The following is a 22,046-nucleotide window of genomic DNA, read 5'->3' on the forward strand; positions in this document are numbered from 1 at the left end:
CCGGTAGCCAGCTGTTTCAGCCTGTTGGACATCGTAATTACCGGGCAGGCGTTTCTTGATTGAAGACAATATGTAAAAAACCATGAACAGCACTTGATGAAAATAACTGCATAAAAGAAAGCGAGACATAAGTGGAACCACCACGCAGTAGCCTGAACGAATTGGTCTTTTAGATGATTTGATTTACAGCCAGTCTCCAAATAATACGTTTTCTATGCCTACCTAATATGGTTGTGAAAAATCAATAGTAAAACGTTGTATTCAAAGTTCTTCTCTGCGTACATAGGTACGTTTGGAAAATATTTCTTGATATGTTTGGCTGAATTGTATGATATCACCCAATTAAATATCAGCCTCAGATTTATAAGAAACTTGGCAACACTGCTTACAATTTCTCCTCTATCCCAGCGTCGACAGCCAACACGTCAAACACTGAGGATTGCCAAGCGTGGCTAACTTCATACTAATAACTGATTAACCTCCAACTCTCTCATAATAAAACCCAATTTCAGCACAACTTCATCGAAAATTTTATTGGTTCTTCCACTATTTTATCTTAATAATAATAATAATAATTCCCGTGTTAGGAATCACACGTTAAAAGGTAAGACCTCGTTAGTCGTAAGCTCGCACTAGTTTCGACTTCTGAGGGTTGTCGTTCGTATGGGTGCGACAGCTGGTTGAGGGAAAAATAGATTTCAAACAGATTTTTTTAAACAGATTCCAATAATAATAAGGTAACCCCATTGAACATCATGAAATATATTCTACCCTACTTTCAGAGTACGTACTCAGTATTCTATTGTTTGAGCACACATGTCTGTACAGAAAATATATATTCCTTATCCTATCATGAAACTCATCAAACGAAAACGATTCGCAGGACTACGTGTACGGAGAATTGACAAGTGACCTGAGAATCGGGCCCCCTCTACAAAAAAGTTACCTAAAATTGGCAATGGGAAACCGATATACCCTATAAGCATATATTAATGTACACTGTGAAAAAGTTCTTACAGATCCTAACTAAAATTCTCAAAGATATCTTGTACACCATGATATATTCATATAAAATAAGTTTTACCGATAAGACAAAGTGCTTCAAAAATAAGAGGAATGAAGGAAATGAACTGGATTACACATCTGTCACAGCGAAAAATACACTGCGATTCAAAAACCAATCCCGAGGCTGGACAGAAGTGCTCACCTCAATCTAAGGCGGTGGCTGGGGATGAACAGAAATGTCCACCCCAATCTACCGCTTGGAATGAGGCTGGGCATAGCAGATCACCTCGTGATGAAATACAAAGGGGCCCAGGCATAAGCGCATTTGCGGCGCCCGGGCCAAAAGGAGAAAAAGAGCAAAAGAGGCAGGAGTGGCAGCAACTATAAGTGCACCCTCCTCCTCCTCCACTCCATCTCCAACAGCAAGCACATCCTGCGGCGGGCGCCAAGAGCTCCGCCTTGAATAAAGGCAAGGAACTGACTGTCCCTGCAGGAAAGCCCCCTCTCGTGACCTCCACGGAGGAAACCCCAAGAAGGTTGAAGAAGAAGTGCAACGACAGTAATGTCGCTGCACCTTCCAAAACCTTCGGCGAGTCTTGGCCTGAACCTGTTTAAAAAAAACCGGTTTAAAATCTGTTTATCCGTTAACCAGCTGTCGCACCCCTACGAACGACAACCCTCAGTAGTCGAAACTTGTGCGAGCTAAGGATTAACGAGGCCTCACTTTTCAACGTGTGATTTCTGCCAATATAAAGGAGATGTCTCCTAGTGATCTGTCCACCTTCCTGGAGAGGACAGAATGGACGATGACCTAGGAGGACAACTCCTCCGGAGGTTGTAAAATGGGTCACATCTGGCCTAAGTGCTGTGGGTCTGCACTCACCCTCCCTACTCCACAGATACAGATACACTGCGATTATATTCAACGCGCATACATCTCCGTGAAAAACACTACCGCAGAAAATATTGATCGCAAAAAACTGACATAACCAAGAACCAGTACCTACCTCTGAAACTGCAGCTTGTTTTCCAATTCCAGAAGATGAACCTGAAGTCTGTTTGGCAGTCACTTTGGAACTGGTTTTACTGAAGGTGATTAGTGTCTTATATATTTTATAGAGACCTTCTATTTCTTTCCTGAAAATTCAAAAATTAATTATTTAATAAATTCTGGAAAATACCTGAATGATTGATGAAGCAAATACATAGGAAAATCTGTCAGAATAGAGAGGTAAATAAAGTAGAAGTAAAATCTATTAATGCTGATGAAGTATTAGTAGAATCGGTTGAATAAAAGTATTACTATATTTTTGAAGAATTCAATTCAAGAAACCATGTACATCATAAATAGTTGGTTTAAGCCAATTTCAGAACCTCCCTCCACCACTTTCAATCTTGAAACAACCTTCAGTTATATTATCTACATGAATCTAAAAATTCTCAGTCATTGATCAAATAATGTTTTCACAGATTGGACTGTTGTATTTATCGAAGTGAACATCAACAAATATAGCCTTCTCTGTGGATCTTCCTATATCAAACTTCCAGAATTTATCGCTTTGAAAAGGACAGTTGTTTGTGAGAATGAAGACTATTTCTGCTCCGCTTGGGCGATGACGTCAGTTTTGCGACGAGCACAAACGATAATTTCTGAAGTGGGATCATATCCATCCTTCAGAGATGTATTTTTTTCGTTATATTTAGATCTATTTAATGCCGGATCAACCTTGAGGGTTGAATTGCGACAATTAAAATTTCATAGCGGTATTGATTTTTCAGAATAAATTTTCATATACGGTGCAGCAGCTTTATACGTCTCAGAAAGGCATATAGTTTTTCATATGTGCAATTTTGTCCTAACGCTGCTCCAATTGAAGGGGGGATGTCGTACTCGACTCTCCCGTTGTAGTAAGATGCACACTCAGATAAAATATGTTTGACACTTATGGCGCAGTCACATACTTCACATGTTGGAGGGTTAATACCGCTGGGGATGTATTCATGAGTGAGACGAGTGTGCCCTAGTCGAAGATGTACTTGATGTTGAAAGTATATATTTTCTAATAAAATTAGGTGATATTCTAATATTTGAGAATATGAAGTATTGTTCAGTCAATGTTAATGTGTAAGAAACAACTTTTAAAAACAACAAACCGAAATATGAATTTGTTGGTTCCCTTTATTATGCACGGCGGAAACTCGGTCGTCATGTGATTTCATTAAACATCACCGAATAGCTGGTAATAGCCACTATTGCTGGATAAAAGATTGGTTCAATCACAGATTTCATCTCATGAATGAATACAATTTCATTTTTATCACCATTCCGACAACACAAATCAAAATTGATAAATGTGGTAGGGCTGTACCAGAAAATATTTTGGAATTTGAAAATATTGAAAAGCAGTTACATACATACAAATGAATTGGATCCCACATAGATGAATTGATTTTATGTTATATATTTGAAAATTTCCGTAGTATACATCTTGAATGATGTATTTTGAAACGCCCTGTATACACATTGATATCATATTTTAAACCGACATGTTTTTTTCCTTAAATGATATATTTTGACGCACCCTGTACACTTCGACGCCATGTTTTTTCTTTAAATGATGTATTTTCAGACACCCCATACACAGTCGTATTCCCAACCCTTCATTTTCAAACCGGTAACGCTACATTGCCCCATAAACAATGATTTATTATACAACCGGCAACGCCGAACCTGCCATGCTGGCATTGGCAGCGTATAACCTCGATACCATCTCTATCTTCCTTTGCCTCGATTACGTAACACGCGTCTCTCGCTCTTACACATCTTTACATGAAATATCAATTATTTCCCAAATCTTAGTATCCGGCAACGCTACATTGCCCCATAAATAACAATTTATTGTACAACCGGCAACACCTGCTTGCGCCAGCAACCGGTAAAACCTCGATACCATCTCCATCTCTCTTTGCCTCGATTACGTCATTCGCGTCTCTCGCTCTTACACACACATACACATCTTTATATGAAATATTATTTAATTCCCAAATCTAAGTATATTTGCCTATCTTCAACATGATAATGATGATTACAGTCTACGGAAATAAATAAAAAATGCTGTCAAGTATAATGAATGTGTCACTTTCGATCCCGACAAAACTAACGCTATAAATACACAACATTCGCAGTTACTTTCAATAACTTACGTTGGTGCAGAGGCTAAGGACAATGTGCACCGCGCGGACGATCCAGGTTCGAATCTCATAACTATAAATGTTTCTTAATTAAAATCACGTGACAAGGGGCTGAGGGGTGATGCGGAGTCCCAAGGAGACCGAGTTCCATGCTTGAATCGCAACGATACTCGTTCCATCCTGCGTCGATGACGTCACACGGTTCTCTCTTCCATTCACTAAAGTTTCTCTCTGAAATACTTACCAGCGACGCTCGACCTTGAAGTGCGCTCGTATCGATGTTGTTCATCCACTAACAAAAATGCCCTTTTATAATTTTTGCTGATTTAGAGTCACTGTTGGAAAAATGTAACGAAAGCATATCTAACAAGCCTACAAAATAACAAAAACATATACTTTTCAGTGCAGGCTTCTACTTCAAGTGTTCCTATGACGACGGTCTTTCTCATTTCAAAAGTTATCGAGGTGAAGACTGTATGAAATGGTTTGCCGATGAGTTGTCTGATATTGCAAAATTTGTTGAATAAAAAATAAAGAATATTGAGCCGATGACAATGCCTTTAAATAATATCGGTGATGCAATAACTTGTCATATTTGCGAAAAACCGTTCGCTCCCAAAGATGTTATTGTGTACGATCACGATCACTATACGAGGGTGTTCCGTGGTTTAGCGCACCAAGCCCCCTGTAATGTCAACTTTCGAAAACTATTCGTGGTATCCATTACTTTTCATAATCTTTCAGGATACGACAGTCACTTCATTATAAGAGATATCGCAAAAAAAGGCTGTGTGAGCATACTTCCCTCTAATAAAGGAAAATACATTTCCTCTACACAGAAGGATGCTGAAACTAAAATGAAATTTCGATTCATAGATTTTTTTCGATTCATAGGAACATCGTTGGATGAATTAGTATCCACATTGGATCAAAATGATTTGGAAATTAAAAAAAAATAATTTAGTCATTCAGATGATGAGAAATTCGCTCTTCTCACCAGGAAGGGGGTATTTCCATACGATTATGTAGATATCACGGAAAAATTGAACATCACCGAGTTAACATCACGAGAAGAATTCTATAATATGCTCACGCACAAAATGTTTGGGAATCATTCGAAATTACAAATTTCGGATCGTATGCGGACCAATATTTGAAAACAGATAGTTTATTACTGGCAAACGTTTTTGAAAATTATGAGTTGGACCCCTTATGGTACACCCCTTATGGGTACACGTGGGATACCATGTTGAAGTATACGAAGTGTAAATTACAAATTTTGAAAGACATCGACATGATTATGTTTGTAGAAAAGGAGATAAGGGGCGGAATATCGGTTTGTTCAAATAGATATTTTGAAGCAAATAATAAATATATGGTAGCATACAGTCCCGAAAAACCTTCAAAATATCTTTTATATTTAGACGTCAATAATTTATATGGGTGGGCAATGTCACAATTTTTACCTTACGACGGTTTTCAGTGGGTGGAAAATTTTGACAAAAATGTAACTGAAATTCCTGACAATGCTTCAGAAGGCTACATATTGGAAGTTGATTTGGAATACCCTGAGAGATTACACGATTCACATAAAGATTTTCCGTTTTGTCTAAAGCATCAAGCACTACCAAATTCCAAACCAAAAAAATTAATGGGTACCCTGTATAGTGAAGATGAATATATTTTGCATTATAGCAACTCGAAACAAGCATTGAAAAACGGTTTGATTCTAACCAAAATTCATCGGGTTGTGAAATTCAAACAATATGCATGGCTGCGTCCCTACATAGAGTTGAATACTCGTCTAAGGGCTGCAGCTACCAGTTCTTTTGGCAAAAATCTATATAAACTAATGGTAAATGCTATTTTTGGGAAAACGATGAAAAACATTCGGTTACACAGGGTGGTCAAACTTGTGAATTCCTAGACCGGTCGTTATGGCGCCAAAAATTTTATTGCGAGCCCCCGATTTCATAGTCGAACCGTTTTCTATAGACTTAGTGGCTATTGAATTGAAAAAGACTGAACTTGTTTTCAATAAACCTCTGTACATCGGAATGTCAATATTATATATTTCGAAAACATGCATGTTTGATTTCCATTACGATTTCATGGTGCCCACTCTAGGTATAGAAAATTGCAAGTTAATGAATATAGATACAGATAGCTCCATCTACGAAATAACGTGTGGAGATTCAGAACTCATTAAAAAGAACTCATCAAAATTTGATACTTCCGATTATTCGCCTGATAATAAGTTTCAAAATCCACTTGTGAATACGAAAAATCCTGGGTTAATAAAAGATAAATGGTAAAATCATCACGCCCTTTGCAGGGTTACGTTCCAAAATGTACACCTACAAGTAAAAGTTATCAAAAAATCAAAGGGGATTGATATAATGTAGTCAAAAATAAAATTGATTTTAAAGATTATATCGATTGTCTCAGAAATTTTAAAGAAAATTTATGTGAACAGTTTACTATTCGATCATACGCTCACAACGTTTTCAGTATCAAGCAGGTGAAAATATGCTCAAGTCCACACGACGATAAACGAAAATCAATCCTCAAATCATCAGATACTTCACCTTGGGGGCACTATAGCTTGAAATGAGGTTATCATTTGGATTTTATTTCTATTGATGTGATTCATTGATTAATTTTGTCCTTGTTTGAATATGACTGATAGGTGTGTGTTATTCTGAGAATTTTCAACAGCGGAAGGAGTCCACCAACTTTGCAAGAGTTGGCTGCAAACAGAAATATATTTGAGTATTTCAGTTTTTGTATACTATTTATTATTGTACATGTACACGTTGATATAATTTGAATGGAATATATTGAAATTTTGGTATTTTATTACATCAAACAACTTTTTGAAGCTGTTATTTTTTCACCTTATACATTAAATGAAACAAATGTTACATTATCTCATTCATTGCATGAATTATACGCTATTTTTTGTTTATCATAAAATAAACATCCACGTAAAGCATTAGCATACAGACTATCTAAAGCTGAAGCTTGACAAAAACCTTCTATGATTTCTTCCAAAGTTGAATTAGTTTCATTTTTACGCAACCATGATTATATTATATTGAAAACACCTCGATAATAAACACAAAAGTTCAAAGCATCCAGCATAGCGATACGTTCAGACAGCACACCAAGGTGAATATTCAGGATCTCGTTTACATCTCGTTGAAACAGCTTCATGTTCGTGGTGTTCTTGGAAATGGAAACTTGTTTGGTATTACTTTCGATGTACTGTGTGAAGTAAATGTTATCTTCGCAACGTGTAATAATTGGATCATATTCGTCTACATATCCATCGATTTGTGATTCAAAGAAATTTTCCTTTATTTGTTGCAGGATGTCAATGAGGGTCGCTCATTCATAACTTGTTGAATTGATAGAACGAATGGAGAACTGCTGCTTCAAAATTATACGTGGGCTGAAGTCTCTGTATGGGCTTAGGTCACATCGAATTTCATAAGATGACATGGGGAATGCCATCAACAGCAATTGATGTTCGTTTCGAGTGGCCATTTCGTATTGCTCCAACGCTCTGTCTAGTGAATTCAGAGTCCCATTGTAATCTTCACCATCACTGTCGAACATTACTTCAACTTCACTACCGTTACCACTATAGACATTTTCAAACTGAATATCCATATGTGTTTGCATGCGCTCTTATAGCTTTAAATCACATGGTCCATTTCAGATATTGTGCGTTTGTTAAACACACAAATATTTCTTCACAAAAGACCCCTCCAATACATTGTCAGTGTGATTGTTTTCCATAAGATTCTATACAAAATCGATATTTTCGATCCAACTGTTGTGTTTGTTATCCAAACCCAGCCATTTAACGTACATTTTCTATCTTTCTTCCTCAAGACTTTTTCCACGAGATATACCGGGTGTCAACGAATCTATTAGACAAGTCATAATTTCTAGACTATTAGGAGAATTGAAATGAGATTTGGTATAGTTGAATGGTATGTGGAGAGGAATGTTTTCACATATTTTTCACTTTCCGGTCACTTCCGGTTTCAACGGAAATGGCTCCGGTTCTGAATTTTTAAATGGAACACCCTGTATATTGTAACATTTTTGGATTTCTGAGACAATTCTGGATCAGAAACTGACATTTCCGGAAGTTTTTCAGTCTACTTGATTTTTTCAGAGTCACTTTTAAAATTGCATCTAGGTGGCCATGATCGGACGTAACCTAATCTATGGACTTCAGGTGATATCAGAAAATTGCAATAGCGGAGTTTTAGTGACTAGTGTGTTGAATATGAATGAGACAAGTTTACAAAATAACATTTTTGTGTCTATTATTTTTCAAATGGCGACCATTTTTTGACAAGCAATTTCCGAAAAAAGGATTTTTTGACGAATCTAACGTTACTAATTTATTTGCGATTGGATCAACAAATTTAACAAATTCAACTAATAATTTCAGCGATGCACATAGATTTTTTGCAATATCCTAAGTTCTTGAAAATTCCACTATAGTAAATTTTCAAAGTGCATCCCTCCTTGTTCAAGACACATTTCAGCTCGTTCAATTGTTTCTCTCAACACGTTTTGTAATATTTGAGGCGATATACTTCTAAATGCCTGTTGAATCCTTTCTTCTAAGATTTCGAGAGTGGCTGGGGCTGTTGCATAGTAGACCCTTTCTTTTACATATCCCCAAATGAAGAAATCTAACACAGTCAGATCCGGTGAGCGGGCAGGCCACCGTACTGGACCGTTGGTTGCAATAATTCTACTATTAAAATGCTCTATTAAAAAATCAAGTACGTCTCTGCTATTATGGGGTGGTGCTCCATCTTGCTGGAAGTAAATTTGCCATAAAACTTCTAAAGGCATATCATTAAGATGATCCTCGATTTCATTTTGAAGAAAAGCCAAGTATCTAACCCCTGTTAACTGACCTTGAAACAATATTGGACCAATTATTCTGTTTCCAACGATACCAGCCCAGACATTGACGCCAAACCTTTCTTGAAAATTGCCCTCTCTCGTTGCATGTTGATTTTGTTGGGCCCAGTATCGACAATTCTGCTTATTAAACATGCCATTATTTGTAAACCGTGATTCGTCGGAAAATAGAATGAAGTTGATAAAATTTGGGTTAACTCTATGATTTTGAAGCAACCAATCACAAAATACTACTCTTCTATTGCCGTCGTCAGCATACAAATGTTGATGTAACTGATATTTAAATGCTCGATATCCGTGCTTTTTCAGTATTTTTTTTGCTGATTCGTGACTTATCTGCATTTCTCTACTAATTTCTCTTAAAGAAACCGTTTTGTCAACTTCTACCATAGCAAGAACGTTAATCTCAGTCTCCTCATTTATGACAAACCTCTGTTCTGCGTCTCGATTTCCCTCTTGCCTAAAATGACTCTCAACATAGGGAAAATACTGATGAGATGGGTGTTGCCGATTGGGATATCTCTGAGCATACAACTCAGCAGCTTTCCTTGAATTTCTGTGGCATTCTCCAAACAATAACAACATATCCACTTTTTCACTTTGAGTATACATTATTTCGACGAAAAATTAAACTAAAATTAACGAAAATCAAGAGAAACTTCTACTTTCTGCTCATAAAGCTTACGTCACTGTCATAACCTAGGTGAGCGTTTTGTTCTCCAAAGTGGACTTGATGGAAATAACCGCAAAATATTATGCATCATTCCTATCCATGGCACCCTTGACAAAAGTAAATGAATTTGTATCGAGTATTTTCCTCAGTAATATTTAATTTATGTTCTTATTTGTAATCCAATCGCAAATAAATTAGTATCGTTAGATTTGTCAAAAAATCCTTTTTTCGGAAAGTGCTTGTCAAAAAATGGTCGCCATTTAAAATATAATAGTTAGACACGAAAATGTTATTTTGTAAACTTGTCTCATTCACATTCAACAAACTAGTCACTAAAACTCCGCTATTGCAATTTTCTGATATCACCTGAGGTCCATAGATTAGTTTACGTCCGATCATGGCCACCTAGATGCAATTTTAAAAGTGACTCTGAAAAAATCAAGTATGCTGAAAAACTTCCGGAAATGTCAGTTTCTGATCCAGAATTGTCTCAGAAATCCAAAAATGTTACAATATACAGGGTGTTCCATTTAAAAATTCAGAACCGGAGCCATTTCCGCTGAAACCGGAAGTGACCGGAAAGTGAAAAATATGTGAAAACTCTCCTCTCCAGATACCATTTATCTGCACCAAATCTCGTTTTGATACACCTAATAGTCTAGAAGTTATGACTTGTCTAATAGATTCGTTGACACCCGGTATATCAGGATTTGCAGTTTTTTGTAATTCTTCCCCATAGAAAGTACCCCTGATAGGTGCACCGTACATATCTTCTAGCATAAAGGTGGCGGGGTTGGTAATATTGACTTTGATAATTTTGAATAATTCCGTAGTCCAATAAGGCGTATAGCCTTTTCGAAAACGTGTTTCTCCTTACTGATTCGTACAACATCACCAACTTTGAATTTTCTCGGTCCAGCTATTTTCAGATGGGTGTATGTTGATTTGAGAATTTGTTTTTTGTTGGTTTTGGTGATTTTCGAAGGTTGTATGGCCGTCTTCGAGTTTCGCCTATCATTGTAGGGTTTTGTGATTTCAGGCAAAACATTCAACCATTTGTAGGTGCCATTCAGACTAAAATATTTGAAAAGTCTTTTTTTCAGAGTTCTAATGGTACGTTCAGCCAAAGAAGCCTTAGTGATGCTGTACGTATTGTAGTGATTTATTCCATGTTTTTTCATCAAAGTTTGAAACTTATTTTTGTAAAATTCTTTACCTTGATCGGTTTATAAATTTTTTGGACAACGTTTCGTATGTATCAAGATGTCTGCCAAAGTTTTGGTAATTTCCTCTCCTGTTTTTGATTTCAGTGGTCGAGTCCACGTAAATTTTGAAAAACGATTTATGACGACTAGAATCAGTTTGAAATTTCTATTTTGGTAAGCGAACGATCTCATCTCAGCCAAGTCCATCTGCCATGAGTCATCTATTCCTTTGATAACTGTACGGCGTCGAGGATAATTTTTTCTAATTGGTTTATGTAGTTCGTTGACAAGTTGAATCTTGTCTTTGGAAGTCATGACAACTGATGGTGAAGATGAGTGAACCCCACTTTCTTATTATGATTATGTTTAAACTTCATCTTGTAACTTTTTGATTTGCTTGATAGTAGATTGTACCTTCGAATTTTTTTCCGTGATCTGTTTGAAAATGTCACCTTGAAGTTTGCTTAGTTTTTCATTTACATGGGTCATTCCTTTTTCGTGTTGCTTAGCTAGCTGATATATTAATGAAGCAAGTCCTTTATCGGTTCCCTCCACATACTTTTTATTAGTAACATCGTAATCAGTGGTGGGGCTCTTCACATGACACAATTTCACATCACCACAATGAATATTACCATCTGAGGTAAAATGCAACAAACATACTGCAGAGGGCGTTGGCAATTTTCGCTTTCTGTTGCTGTCGCTACGTCCAAACTTATCGATAACCATTTTGAAAATGATAATATATTGGGGAAAGTAGTGTATCTTTTAGAATTATTTTTCTTCTTTGAGTTCATTCAAAATGGCAATGATTTCATTGTTGTGTGAAGTATTTCCTGCATCTCGAGAGGCTAGCAATAATTTGAGACGTTCGCATAGCTCGTTGGGATCGTCCCAATAAATGTATTCAGACATGTTGTCATCGCAGTAGTAGTAGTAAGAGGTGTTTTAGGTTGAAAAAACGCAGTACCAGTTTCACGTCGTTTTCCTGCTGTAGGAAACAAAGGTTTAATTATGTTGGTGTACATGTATCTCTGAGTGCCTTTCAGATGCCCAGCCGAATTCTTGTGAGCGCTCGATGAATCCAAAATCTTTTTATATACATTCAAATCCTCAGTATTATCATTTTCAGGCATGTCGTGAAATAACAGTTCATTTATACCAGGTGTTCCTTTCCAGTGATACCCAGCTAATTTTATGTATCCGCTTCGCTTGTCAACATCGATTTCCTTTTGGCCTAGGAACCACTTTGAAGATATCGCATCATATATGGGACCGTATACTTTGTCGATTTCCTTGTCATTTCCCCAATGTTTTTTAATGTACGGTTAAGACATTATCGGATATTGATCGATATATTCTTCTAAAACTGGTTTATTATTGCCTGACGCAACGTTGTCGTCTTGTTCGTCATCTGCATACCCACTGAAGACGTTTTTATCATTATCGTCATCCTCATCTGTACCTCTAACATGTACGAAGGATTGAAATGGAGTCGTTTCAGGCTCTTCCACTGTCTCTTGTTTGACTTCGGTTCTTGCCTCAGTTTTCAATGGGGTAGTAGCTGATTGTGTTGTTGTTTTATTCGCTATTTTCCTCAATGGAATAGACAGAGGTTTGGAAAATATTTGCAATGACTCATCTTCTTCGGATTCGCCCAATTTCAGAACCAAATATTTTTTTCGAATGATGCGTGCAATTTCGTTGATTTTATTCTTCAGAATAACATCAACTCCTTTGCTCAACGGTTTCATGATGTTAAATGATACTACATCACACACTGTGTATACTTATATATTTGTCGAATCCTTGACGATAACGTCCACCAGTCTTATCGAAATCTTTCATTATTACAACGGTTCCATATCGATGTTGCCAACATTCGGCACACATTCTTTTGAATTCATCAAAAGACATGTCGGGAGAGACGTGTTCATCGAATACATGTTTCAAATTCATTTCATCCTATTTGAAACGTACTATCATATTGCAATTGTCTCGTATCAATTGTTTGGGGATTTTTGAAAATGTCTGACAAAGATAGGCGGCGTTAACATACAGAATAATATTCGAGAATTTTCTGTTGGTCATCGCATGCGACATCATCGAAAATGAATATGGAATTTGATTTGGCTTCGTGAGGGCTTATGATATCCTCATTTTCCCTGAACGGATAATATCCCAACTCCTTAACTTTACTGAAAATTTCTTGTACCACTTGATATTTAGGTTGATACAATGATTTTTAATATACGTAGATATTTTCAAATTTGGCGCCATTCGGGTGGAAGAGCAATGTTAAGATAGCGTTTGTCTTTCCACAACCACTAGGCCCACAAATTATTGTACGGAACTTGAGTATCAATAAGCTCCCGTTCGAATTACATCTACCTGAATATCAATTTTGCGGACCAGGCACCAAATTGAAAAAGAGATTGGAAAGCGGTGACACCGGTGTAAATCCTTTGGACGAATATTGTAAAGATCACGATATCGCGTACTCTCATAGCGACAAATTAGAAGGTCGTCATGAAGCAGATCAAGTGTTGGAAAATCGAGCTTGGGAACGAGTAAAATCGAAAGATTTGGAATTGAAGCGGAAGTATGGTGCTGACTACCTATGAAAATAATTCACCTTCATACCCTAAGTCAGTTTCCACCAAGACCTTCACTAATCGACAACTATTGACAACAGAAAATAAATTGTTTCTCGAATATCTTGGTTATCATGTTGTCCAATCAAGTGTTCAACATTTTCCGAAAACCGCAAATGGATGAGTCCATAAAAAAGGTAGAGTGGCGTACCTACTATCCTTATGTCAAGTCTTTCCGCAACAACGATGTTATTGAAATCAACATCAATCAATCTGATGCCTACGATGCTTTGTACGATAGTCTGTTGTTCATTAGTGGGAAAGTTGAGAAGACCAAAGGGAATGGTAAGGTGTCTTTCGTAAACAATGCTGGTGCTTTCATGTTTCAATCTACTAGTTATGAGCAGAGTGGTAAGGAAGGTAAGGAAGCAGTTCGTGAACTTGAAATTGTCAGTACTGTTAGAGGCTTTCTCATCTACACCGACGAATATATCAATCACTTGGCCACCTCCGGTTGGATTTTTCCCAACAATACAGGCGTCATCAACACAACTCATCTAACATTCAACATGCTCATACCCATCAAGCATTTTTCAATATTTTCAACGATTATCAGTGTGTTTCCTACGGTAAACATACCATTCGATTAGTACGAGCTGGAGATGATAGAAATTGTTTCAAAATAGAAGAAAATTATGCTGCACTAACATCGAAAACGGAAGTTGAATTGGAAATTGAAAATATCGAACTGAAAATTAAACGACTCTCTCCACATGATCAAATTAAATTGCAACATTTGAAAGCCATCCAAGCAGACACTCCTATTCGCATACCGTTCAGAAAAGGGGAACTTCATATGCTGCCTGCTCTCACATAAGGTGCAAGAAATGGAATATGGGCCGTCAAGACTTCCTCGTTTCTCGAAAGCCCTCGCTATGTGATTGTATGTTTCCAAAAAAATCGTGACTACACTAAAGTCAACAATGATCCAACAATATTCAATCATTTGAATATCACCAATATAACGCTCACTCTAAACGGTGGGAATTACCCCAAGGAAATATACATTTGGATTTTGCAAAGGGGAATTTTTCGCAAGCTTATTTCAACTACTCACAATTTGGTCTCAGCTACAAATTGACTAATCAACATAATCCTCTTCTCACTTCCACCGTCTTTACGGACAAAGCTCTCTTTGTCATCGATTGTTCCAGAAGGGATGAGAGCATCAAAAGTTTCAGTGTTGATGTAAAACTTGAAATCGAAGCATCCAAGGGATTTCCTCAAAATACCAGAGCCTATTGCATCATTGTGCAAGTTATGTATGTAAAACCCTCCTTTATGCTTATTTATCAAATGCTGACTAAGCTATAATAAACCTATAAAAGCTACCTATATTGAAGGAAGAGTCAGTTCTATTGGTACGATTGTTAGAGTAACTTCTGTACAATAAAGTCTGTAAATCTAAATAAAGTCTTTTTAAAAAGTGGTTCCCATGGCCCGAAACTATAATTGGCGCAGTCGATTGTAGGATGGTGGAAGAAAATCGATCCTGAATTTTCTTCAGTACCAACTGTTGGTCCACTACAAGAAACCAGCTTCGTCCACCAACCACCCACCAAAGGGACCAGATCGTCAGACTCAGCTACTACAGTCCTCCAGGAAAGAATACTGACACACCATCGAGGTTAGTCGAGTTTTCCTACCTGATTCCATTTTTTTTTTTAAATCTTTATCGTAAATATTTGTGGAAGTTTCTGAAAAGTGATTATTATAATCAAAAACGGAAACAGACATCATTTTCTCTTATAGCAATTGAAATTGGAGACAGGACTATAAAAGTCACGTAGATTAAGAAAGACAATTTAAATACTGATTTAAATCAAGTGAAAAACGCCGAATCAACATTTCATACATTTAAATTATTTTTCTCTTTCCTCACTTACTGCAAACAATAAATGCATAGTGTTCATTAATTAGCAAAACAAAGAGCTAAAGAATAACTTGCTACTTATATCATATGATTAATAGACAGAAAATAATCTATTTATATCATACGCTGATATAAAGAGAGTATTAATTTCACACACACACAACGACGCTTCAGAAATATTCTTGTGATAAACTTCGCAATATTATTACCGTGATTCTTTTCTGAATAAATGAAGACAGAAAGCTTTTATCTTGAATAGATTCGCTGAGCAATCTTTTCCGATAAGATCGCGACAATAACACATGACCGAACCTGAAATTGAAGATTTAGTACAATCGCTTGTCTCTCTATCCGTTTCAAATATGTCCACCGAAATTAATTATATTTTATTTAAAATTTATTCTGGCACCTTTGTATGATGGATCTCCAGACACCCTCGAAATTTTTATAAATGAAATTGACAAATTTTGTAATGAATATTGTAGAGCTGACGATACACTAAATCAGTGCATCTTGAGTATTATTATTGGTAAATTAAGAGATAGAGCACAATTATTGATTGGTGCAAGAACGGAATTAAACACATGGATTTTAATAAGAAATGAATTAAGGAATACATTTGCTACTGAGAAGTGAATTAATCTTTAAAATTAATTATCTTGCCGCTATGGACCCACAGACTTAAGCGATATATATTCGTCAATATCAATCACAGTCTTGAAAGTATTTATGAGAAATTCAACTATTAGATTACAAGATAAAGTAATTGTTCAAAAACCAGATAGCCTTGAAGAAGCAATGAATTTAGTTTTGGAAGATGAAAATTTTAGACAAACACAAATTATGGTTTTTCAGAATCGCCCAAGCACTAACGTTCAAAAACAAGACCCACCGAAACAAATAAAACCAAATTATAGTAATTTCCCTGTACAAAATTATTCACACTTACAAAACTTGCAACAAACTACACCCTCTACTAGTCAAATGTCAAATAGACCTTTTAATAATTATCAACAATTTAACCAAAAACCACAATTTCCAAGCCAACCCATAAATATCCAACCTAAACAAGTTCAACATAAATTTTTAACGAATAAACAAGTCTTTGGACCACCCCAAAATGTGTTCAAACCAACAAATGAAACTGATACTAGAATCATTCAACCAATGTCGACTACTTCTAGAAATTCTACGGTTAGTAGATCAAATATGCCTTACCACCCAACAAATATCCGATCGTTTAGGCAACCCCCGAGACAAACCTTTATAAGTGAAGAAGTTTACAACCATAATGATGACAATGAATACGACATGACATGGTCGAAGACCAATACCCAATTGAGGACCAGCACCCTCCAGATCAATATCAATTAACTGATGACTTAAATGAATATTACTTTACTCCCCAAGTAACGACTGAAATAACTGACTCCAACACTGAATTCAAGTCTGTATCGTTGAGGTTTCACTTTAGTGGAGATAACCCAGTAAATCCCATCATAAATGATATCGAAAGCTCTTTTGAAGTGGAATTCTTAGGTACCTACCTATACTCTCACTTAAACTGGGAAAAGCAAGTCGATCACACTTGCTCTAAAATGAATAAAAGTTACTACACCCTTAAACAACTGAAACCAAGTTTAGATGAATCCGGCCTGCTCAGCATCTACTATGCTATGGCCTACTCTCATATGAGCATGAACATACTTGTCTGGGGTATGGCTAAAGATTTCTCTCGAATATTTCTAGCCCAGAAAAGAATAGTTAGACTTATCTATAACATAAGCTACAGGGACAGCTGTCTACCTATCTTCATAGAGAAGAAAATTCTTACAGCTCCTTCCATTTTCATCTTCAAATCCATAATGTTTGCCAGATTAAACCTACACCTATTCAGAGAAAACTCCTCCGAGCATTACTATAATACACGTAATGGTGACCTTCTTAGAATTCCCCAACATAGAATGGCACTTTTTGAGAAGTCTCCTCAGTACAATGCCATTACTAGCTTCAACAAGTTACCAACTGAAGTTAAAGGAATTAGAAGCAACATAAAATTTTAGGCAATCATAAAAAACATTTTAATAGATAAGTGCTATTATAGTTATCAAGAATTCTTGAATGACAACCTCACAAACAACTCATTGTGAATTTATGTTTGTAGATATATATGTGTATGTGTGTAAATATATACCTATATTTTTAAATGGGTGTGTGTGTTTACGTGTATGTGAAATTTTAAGTTATGCGTTTAATAGACCTAGATTTAGGTACCTTATTTTTACATAAATATATTATATTTTATATTTTAATATTTAAATTTTAGTTTTTCAACTTATCTATGTGAAATTTCTGGCTGACGTACCATATATACAAATTGTATCATGAGAGGTAAATTAAGATTTTTTTTTTCACCGTAGTGTGCGCTGGTCAGGCCCTATCCCCCGAAGCCCCGATACATTCGGGAGGGCGCGCCAGCATAATTAACCAATGACCACTCCCCACACCGTGGGGTAAGTGATCATTGGGTCCGAGAATCATGTGCCCTGAGCAAACGCAGTGAGCCAAGAATGACAGCCTTCTGCATCTGTGCGGCTAAGATTTCTGCCTTAGTGCAGCAAGCCGGTATGATTTTGAGATTCGAAAGTAGAGAAGACATCATTCCACCAAGGACTCCAATAATCAGAACGACCATCTTGACAGAGTGATCTGGATAGAGTCTGCTGAGTTCGAAGAGAAAATCTCGATATTTTATCCGTTTTTCCTCCTCTTTTCTGACGATATTCGTCGCTGGATATAGGCCGAGACCGCATATGCTGGACATGCTGATAGCAAGTACATTAGGGTCTCGGACGCCTCGCGGCAGGCCCTGCACCTTGTGTCAGGAACCTATATACCCATCACACGACTGCGGTAGAAGACACCATCCTGGCAAGCCATGATGAACCCCTCAGTTTCCGACTTCAGCCCATTGCACATTTGTCTATCCCGAATTTCATACCGATAGCATGCGTGTACTCTTCCACCATCCTCAAGGACTGATGGAGATCCTTCTCTCCAGAGGCATAAAGTTTAAGATCATCCATATAAAAGAGATGGGTGACCTTGTGCCTCCGGTTTCCGGGGGTGCCACAGTTATATCCTCGAGTGTTTCTGAGCGCAACGGATAATGGCATTAGTGAGATGCAGAATAGAAGGGGACTGAGGGAATCACCCTGAAATACACCCCTTCTGAAAGTGACCCACCCTGTTTGGACTCTTGCTTGACCAGATGTTATGGTGAAGCGAGTTCGCCAAAGTGGTATCAGTTGTTCAATGCATCTCACTATGTTGTCGGGTACCGCAAGGCATCTGAGCAAATGCAAGATGAGCTCATGCGAAATTGTATCAAATGCCTTACGGTAATCGATCCAGGCCATAGAGAGGTTACGCTTATATTGTATCGAGTCCTGCGTTACACATCTATCGATGAGCAGGTTCTCTTTACATCCAGCGACTCCTCTCTTCGACCCTCTCTGCTCATATATCCGTTCGAACACTCGGTCAACTGCGGTGAGTATTCGTGTGTATAAGATGCTTGTAAACAACTTATAACACGAATTCAATCATGTTATCGGTCTGTAATTCTTAGGAATCGACAAATCTCCGCTTTTGGGGATGAGAATTGTCCGCCCCTCGACAAACCAATCCGGAATCGGCTGCTCTCCGTCCAGCCATAAGTTGAAAATTCTGGCCAGATGGCGGTGGGTACTTGGTAGTTTTTTCCACCAATAAGTGTTCAGCCCATCTTGGCCTGTAGCAGCAAAGTTCTTGGAACCAACAAGGGCTCTTCGAACGTCATCCGGGGTTATCGGGTTGCGCAGTTCATTGAGCTCAGGCTGTCGAAGCTCTCTGTTGAAAGCTTCGAACTGCGCTAGGGCTGGAGTGTCTAAGTTGAGTGGCTGCGGGTGTTCATAGATATCCTTCCAGAAGGATTCCACCTGATCAGCAGTCGGCGGATTATCCACAACAAGTAGAGGCTCTTGGAATAAGCAAGAAGGTTTCTCGCGAAACCTAAGATTTTCCGCGATACTTCTCGCTCGCCTCACTAGTGACTTCTTAGCAGCCACTAGCATTCGTATCCTATCAAGGAAATGCTGTTTGGTGGTCAACAGCACGCCTTGGCTTAGAGTGTGATAGATACGTCGTAAATTGGCGGCTATTCGCCGCACTGCGGGCGTGAAAGGCCTATTGGCCGCCCTGTAGTCCATCACACATTGGATACGAGACGCGTGTTGTCTCGCCGACGTGATCTTAGCCTCCATCTTGTGTACACGCCGTTCAATCTTCCGAACCGCAAGGCCGGGATTTCGTCCTTTCGATTCGGAAAGCGATTGAACGACGTTATACACGGCGGTGTTGATTTGCCAGATGTCAGCCTCTTCTGTTAGAACAATATGAACCTCCGCATCCAAACAAGCCAGTTCTTGTGGCTTCAGGGGCCTGATTCTGTAGAGCGCCCTGCGTGTTCTGATTGTCGTCTCCATTGGTGGTATAGTGCGAGTCTCCTCTCCAGCCGTGCCAACGGGTGGTAGAACTGCCACTTCTACCACTTCGTTAGCAGACTGGGGAGGAGCTATATAGCCCTGCCGCCGAAGATAGGATACGTAATCCCTAAGATTTTGGGCGGAAAAGGCGGCATGCTCCGGATGTGTTTCACACCACAGAGCATGCAATCTCGCCATATACCCTCTTCGCGCGGGCTCACTACTCTCGTAGCAATGCATAAGGCTATCTCTCAGCTCATGCGTCCACTCAAAGCGTCCGTTGTCGTTGCCAGGGTTGTCATCAGTAGGCAAATCATCGTTATGGGCCCCACCACCTTGCCTCTGACCCCTCCGAGCGGGTCGATTGTGGGGGCCGCTTCCTTGATCACTGGGAACCAAGTGTTGGGTCCACCGGGTGGTTAGCCCTGTGGACCCACGGCCGGCACCGGAGGGAGAATAGAGTTCTCCTTCCCGGGTGCGCCTGGGCTGCCGGTCCGGTTTTGCACCAGTTGCTCGGGTAAGTGGTGTCGCAACTCACCAAAGGTCAAGGGTGTTAGTGGCCATCCCTGCTTATAATTTGTTATTATTATAATTATCATTATTATCATTGTTATTATTATAATTATAATTTGTTCTCATATAACAACATTTGTTGATATATTTTTATTTTGTTGAAATATTGGATGAAATCCTTAGATAAGAACTGGTGATATGGAGTAATTAACAGTTTTCTTATTCAAGTAGGTATATGTTCTTATGATGCACTGTTTGGAACCTTTGGTGTAGTAATGAATATTACTGGAGTTTTTCCCAACATCGAATCTTTATTTTCAACACCTCGACACGTGTTTCAATCACCAAGTGATCATCTTCAAAGAGGAAGAAACACGTGTCGAGGTGTTGAAAATAAAGATTTGGTGTTGGGAAAAAACTCCAGTAATATTTATATTTTAGGTATATGTTACCTAAATGAACAAGATTACCAAATTTGTCAGGAATAACTCATATTTACATGAACAAAAATGGAAGGGTGGCAAATTGTAAAGTTTATTGAAGAAAATGATATGGTGGAGGCAGTGCCCATTTCCTGGATATTTGAAGAGTCTGGAAATTACAAATGTATGTGGCCAGATACTATTTCTGGAGCAAAGGTGAGAAAGACCAACAGAAAACTGGAAAAGCATACCAGTCGAAATTTTAAGTAGTTTACCATATGACAATTTTTATGTGGCTACTAAAACAGCTGGGCACTGGTATACTTGGGTTGCCCAAATATACCAGTGAATTGAATACTGAAAGTGAATTTTCGAAAGAAGAGATTTTGAAAAAAAAGAATGAAGAAAAAGAATTCACATCCCCTCCAGAAGAAGTTGTTAGGAAGTCACCAATATTGAAATTACCAACACCTCCTGGTAAGATAAATTCATTTCTTCAGTGATAAATTCCATCCCAATTTTCTTTTAATATCAAAAGAGTAGATGAACAAACTTGTTCCTGGCGCAAACGGAAGTGGGGGAAACGTCATCGAAATCAACGCAGGATGGAATGAGTATCGTAGCCTAACCTATCGGCCCCCTTGGTACTCCACCTAACCTATCAGCTCCCTCGGCCCCCTTCAGTCATGCGATTTTAATTAAAAAAAGTTTATAGTAATGAGATTCGAACCCACGACGTCCGCGCGGTAGACATTGTCCTTAGCCTCTTCACCAACGTGAGATATTGAAGGTAACTTCGACTGTTGGGTATTTACAGCGTTAGTTTTGTCGGGACCGAAATTGACTCGTTCATTATACTTGACAGTATTTTTTTTTATTTCCGTATAATGTAATCATCATTATCATATTGAAGATAGGAAAATATACTTAGATTTAGAAAATAAATAATATTTCATATAAAGATGTGTATGTGTGTGTAAGAGCGAGAGACGCGTGTGACGTAATCGATGCAAAGAGAGATGGAGAT

The 22,046-nt window shown here is 38.0% G+C and overlaps 1 protein-coding gene across 1 annotated transcript in view; it reads right to left on the minus strand.

Annotated features, from left to right (window-relative positions):
- LOC141486911 (calaxin) overlaps positions 1–22,046 on the minus strand; it is a 145,972-nt gene that overhangs the window by 47,688 nt on the left and 76,238 nt on the right. The window contains exon 3 of the mRNA XM_074185529.1: positions 2,013–2,142. Within this exon, the coding sequence (XP_074041630.1) occupies positions 2,013–2,142 (130 nt within the window). The remainder of the gene's footprint in view (positions 1–2,012; positions 2,143–22,046) is intronic.

Source organism: Leptinotarsa decemlineata, unplaced genomic scaffold (genome assembly GCF_025532065.1).
Source record: "Leptinotarsa decemlineata unplaced genomic scaffold, Ldec_3_MD MMD2_tig00026375_RagTag_RagTag, whole genome shotgun sequence".
Taxonomy (NCBI): domain Eukaryota; kingdom Metazoa; phylum Arthropoda; class Insecta; order Coleoptera; family Chrysomelidae; genus Leptinotarsa; species Leptinotarsa decemlineata.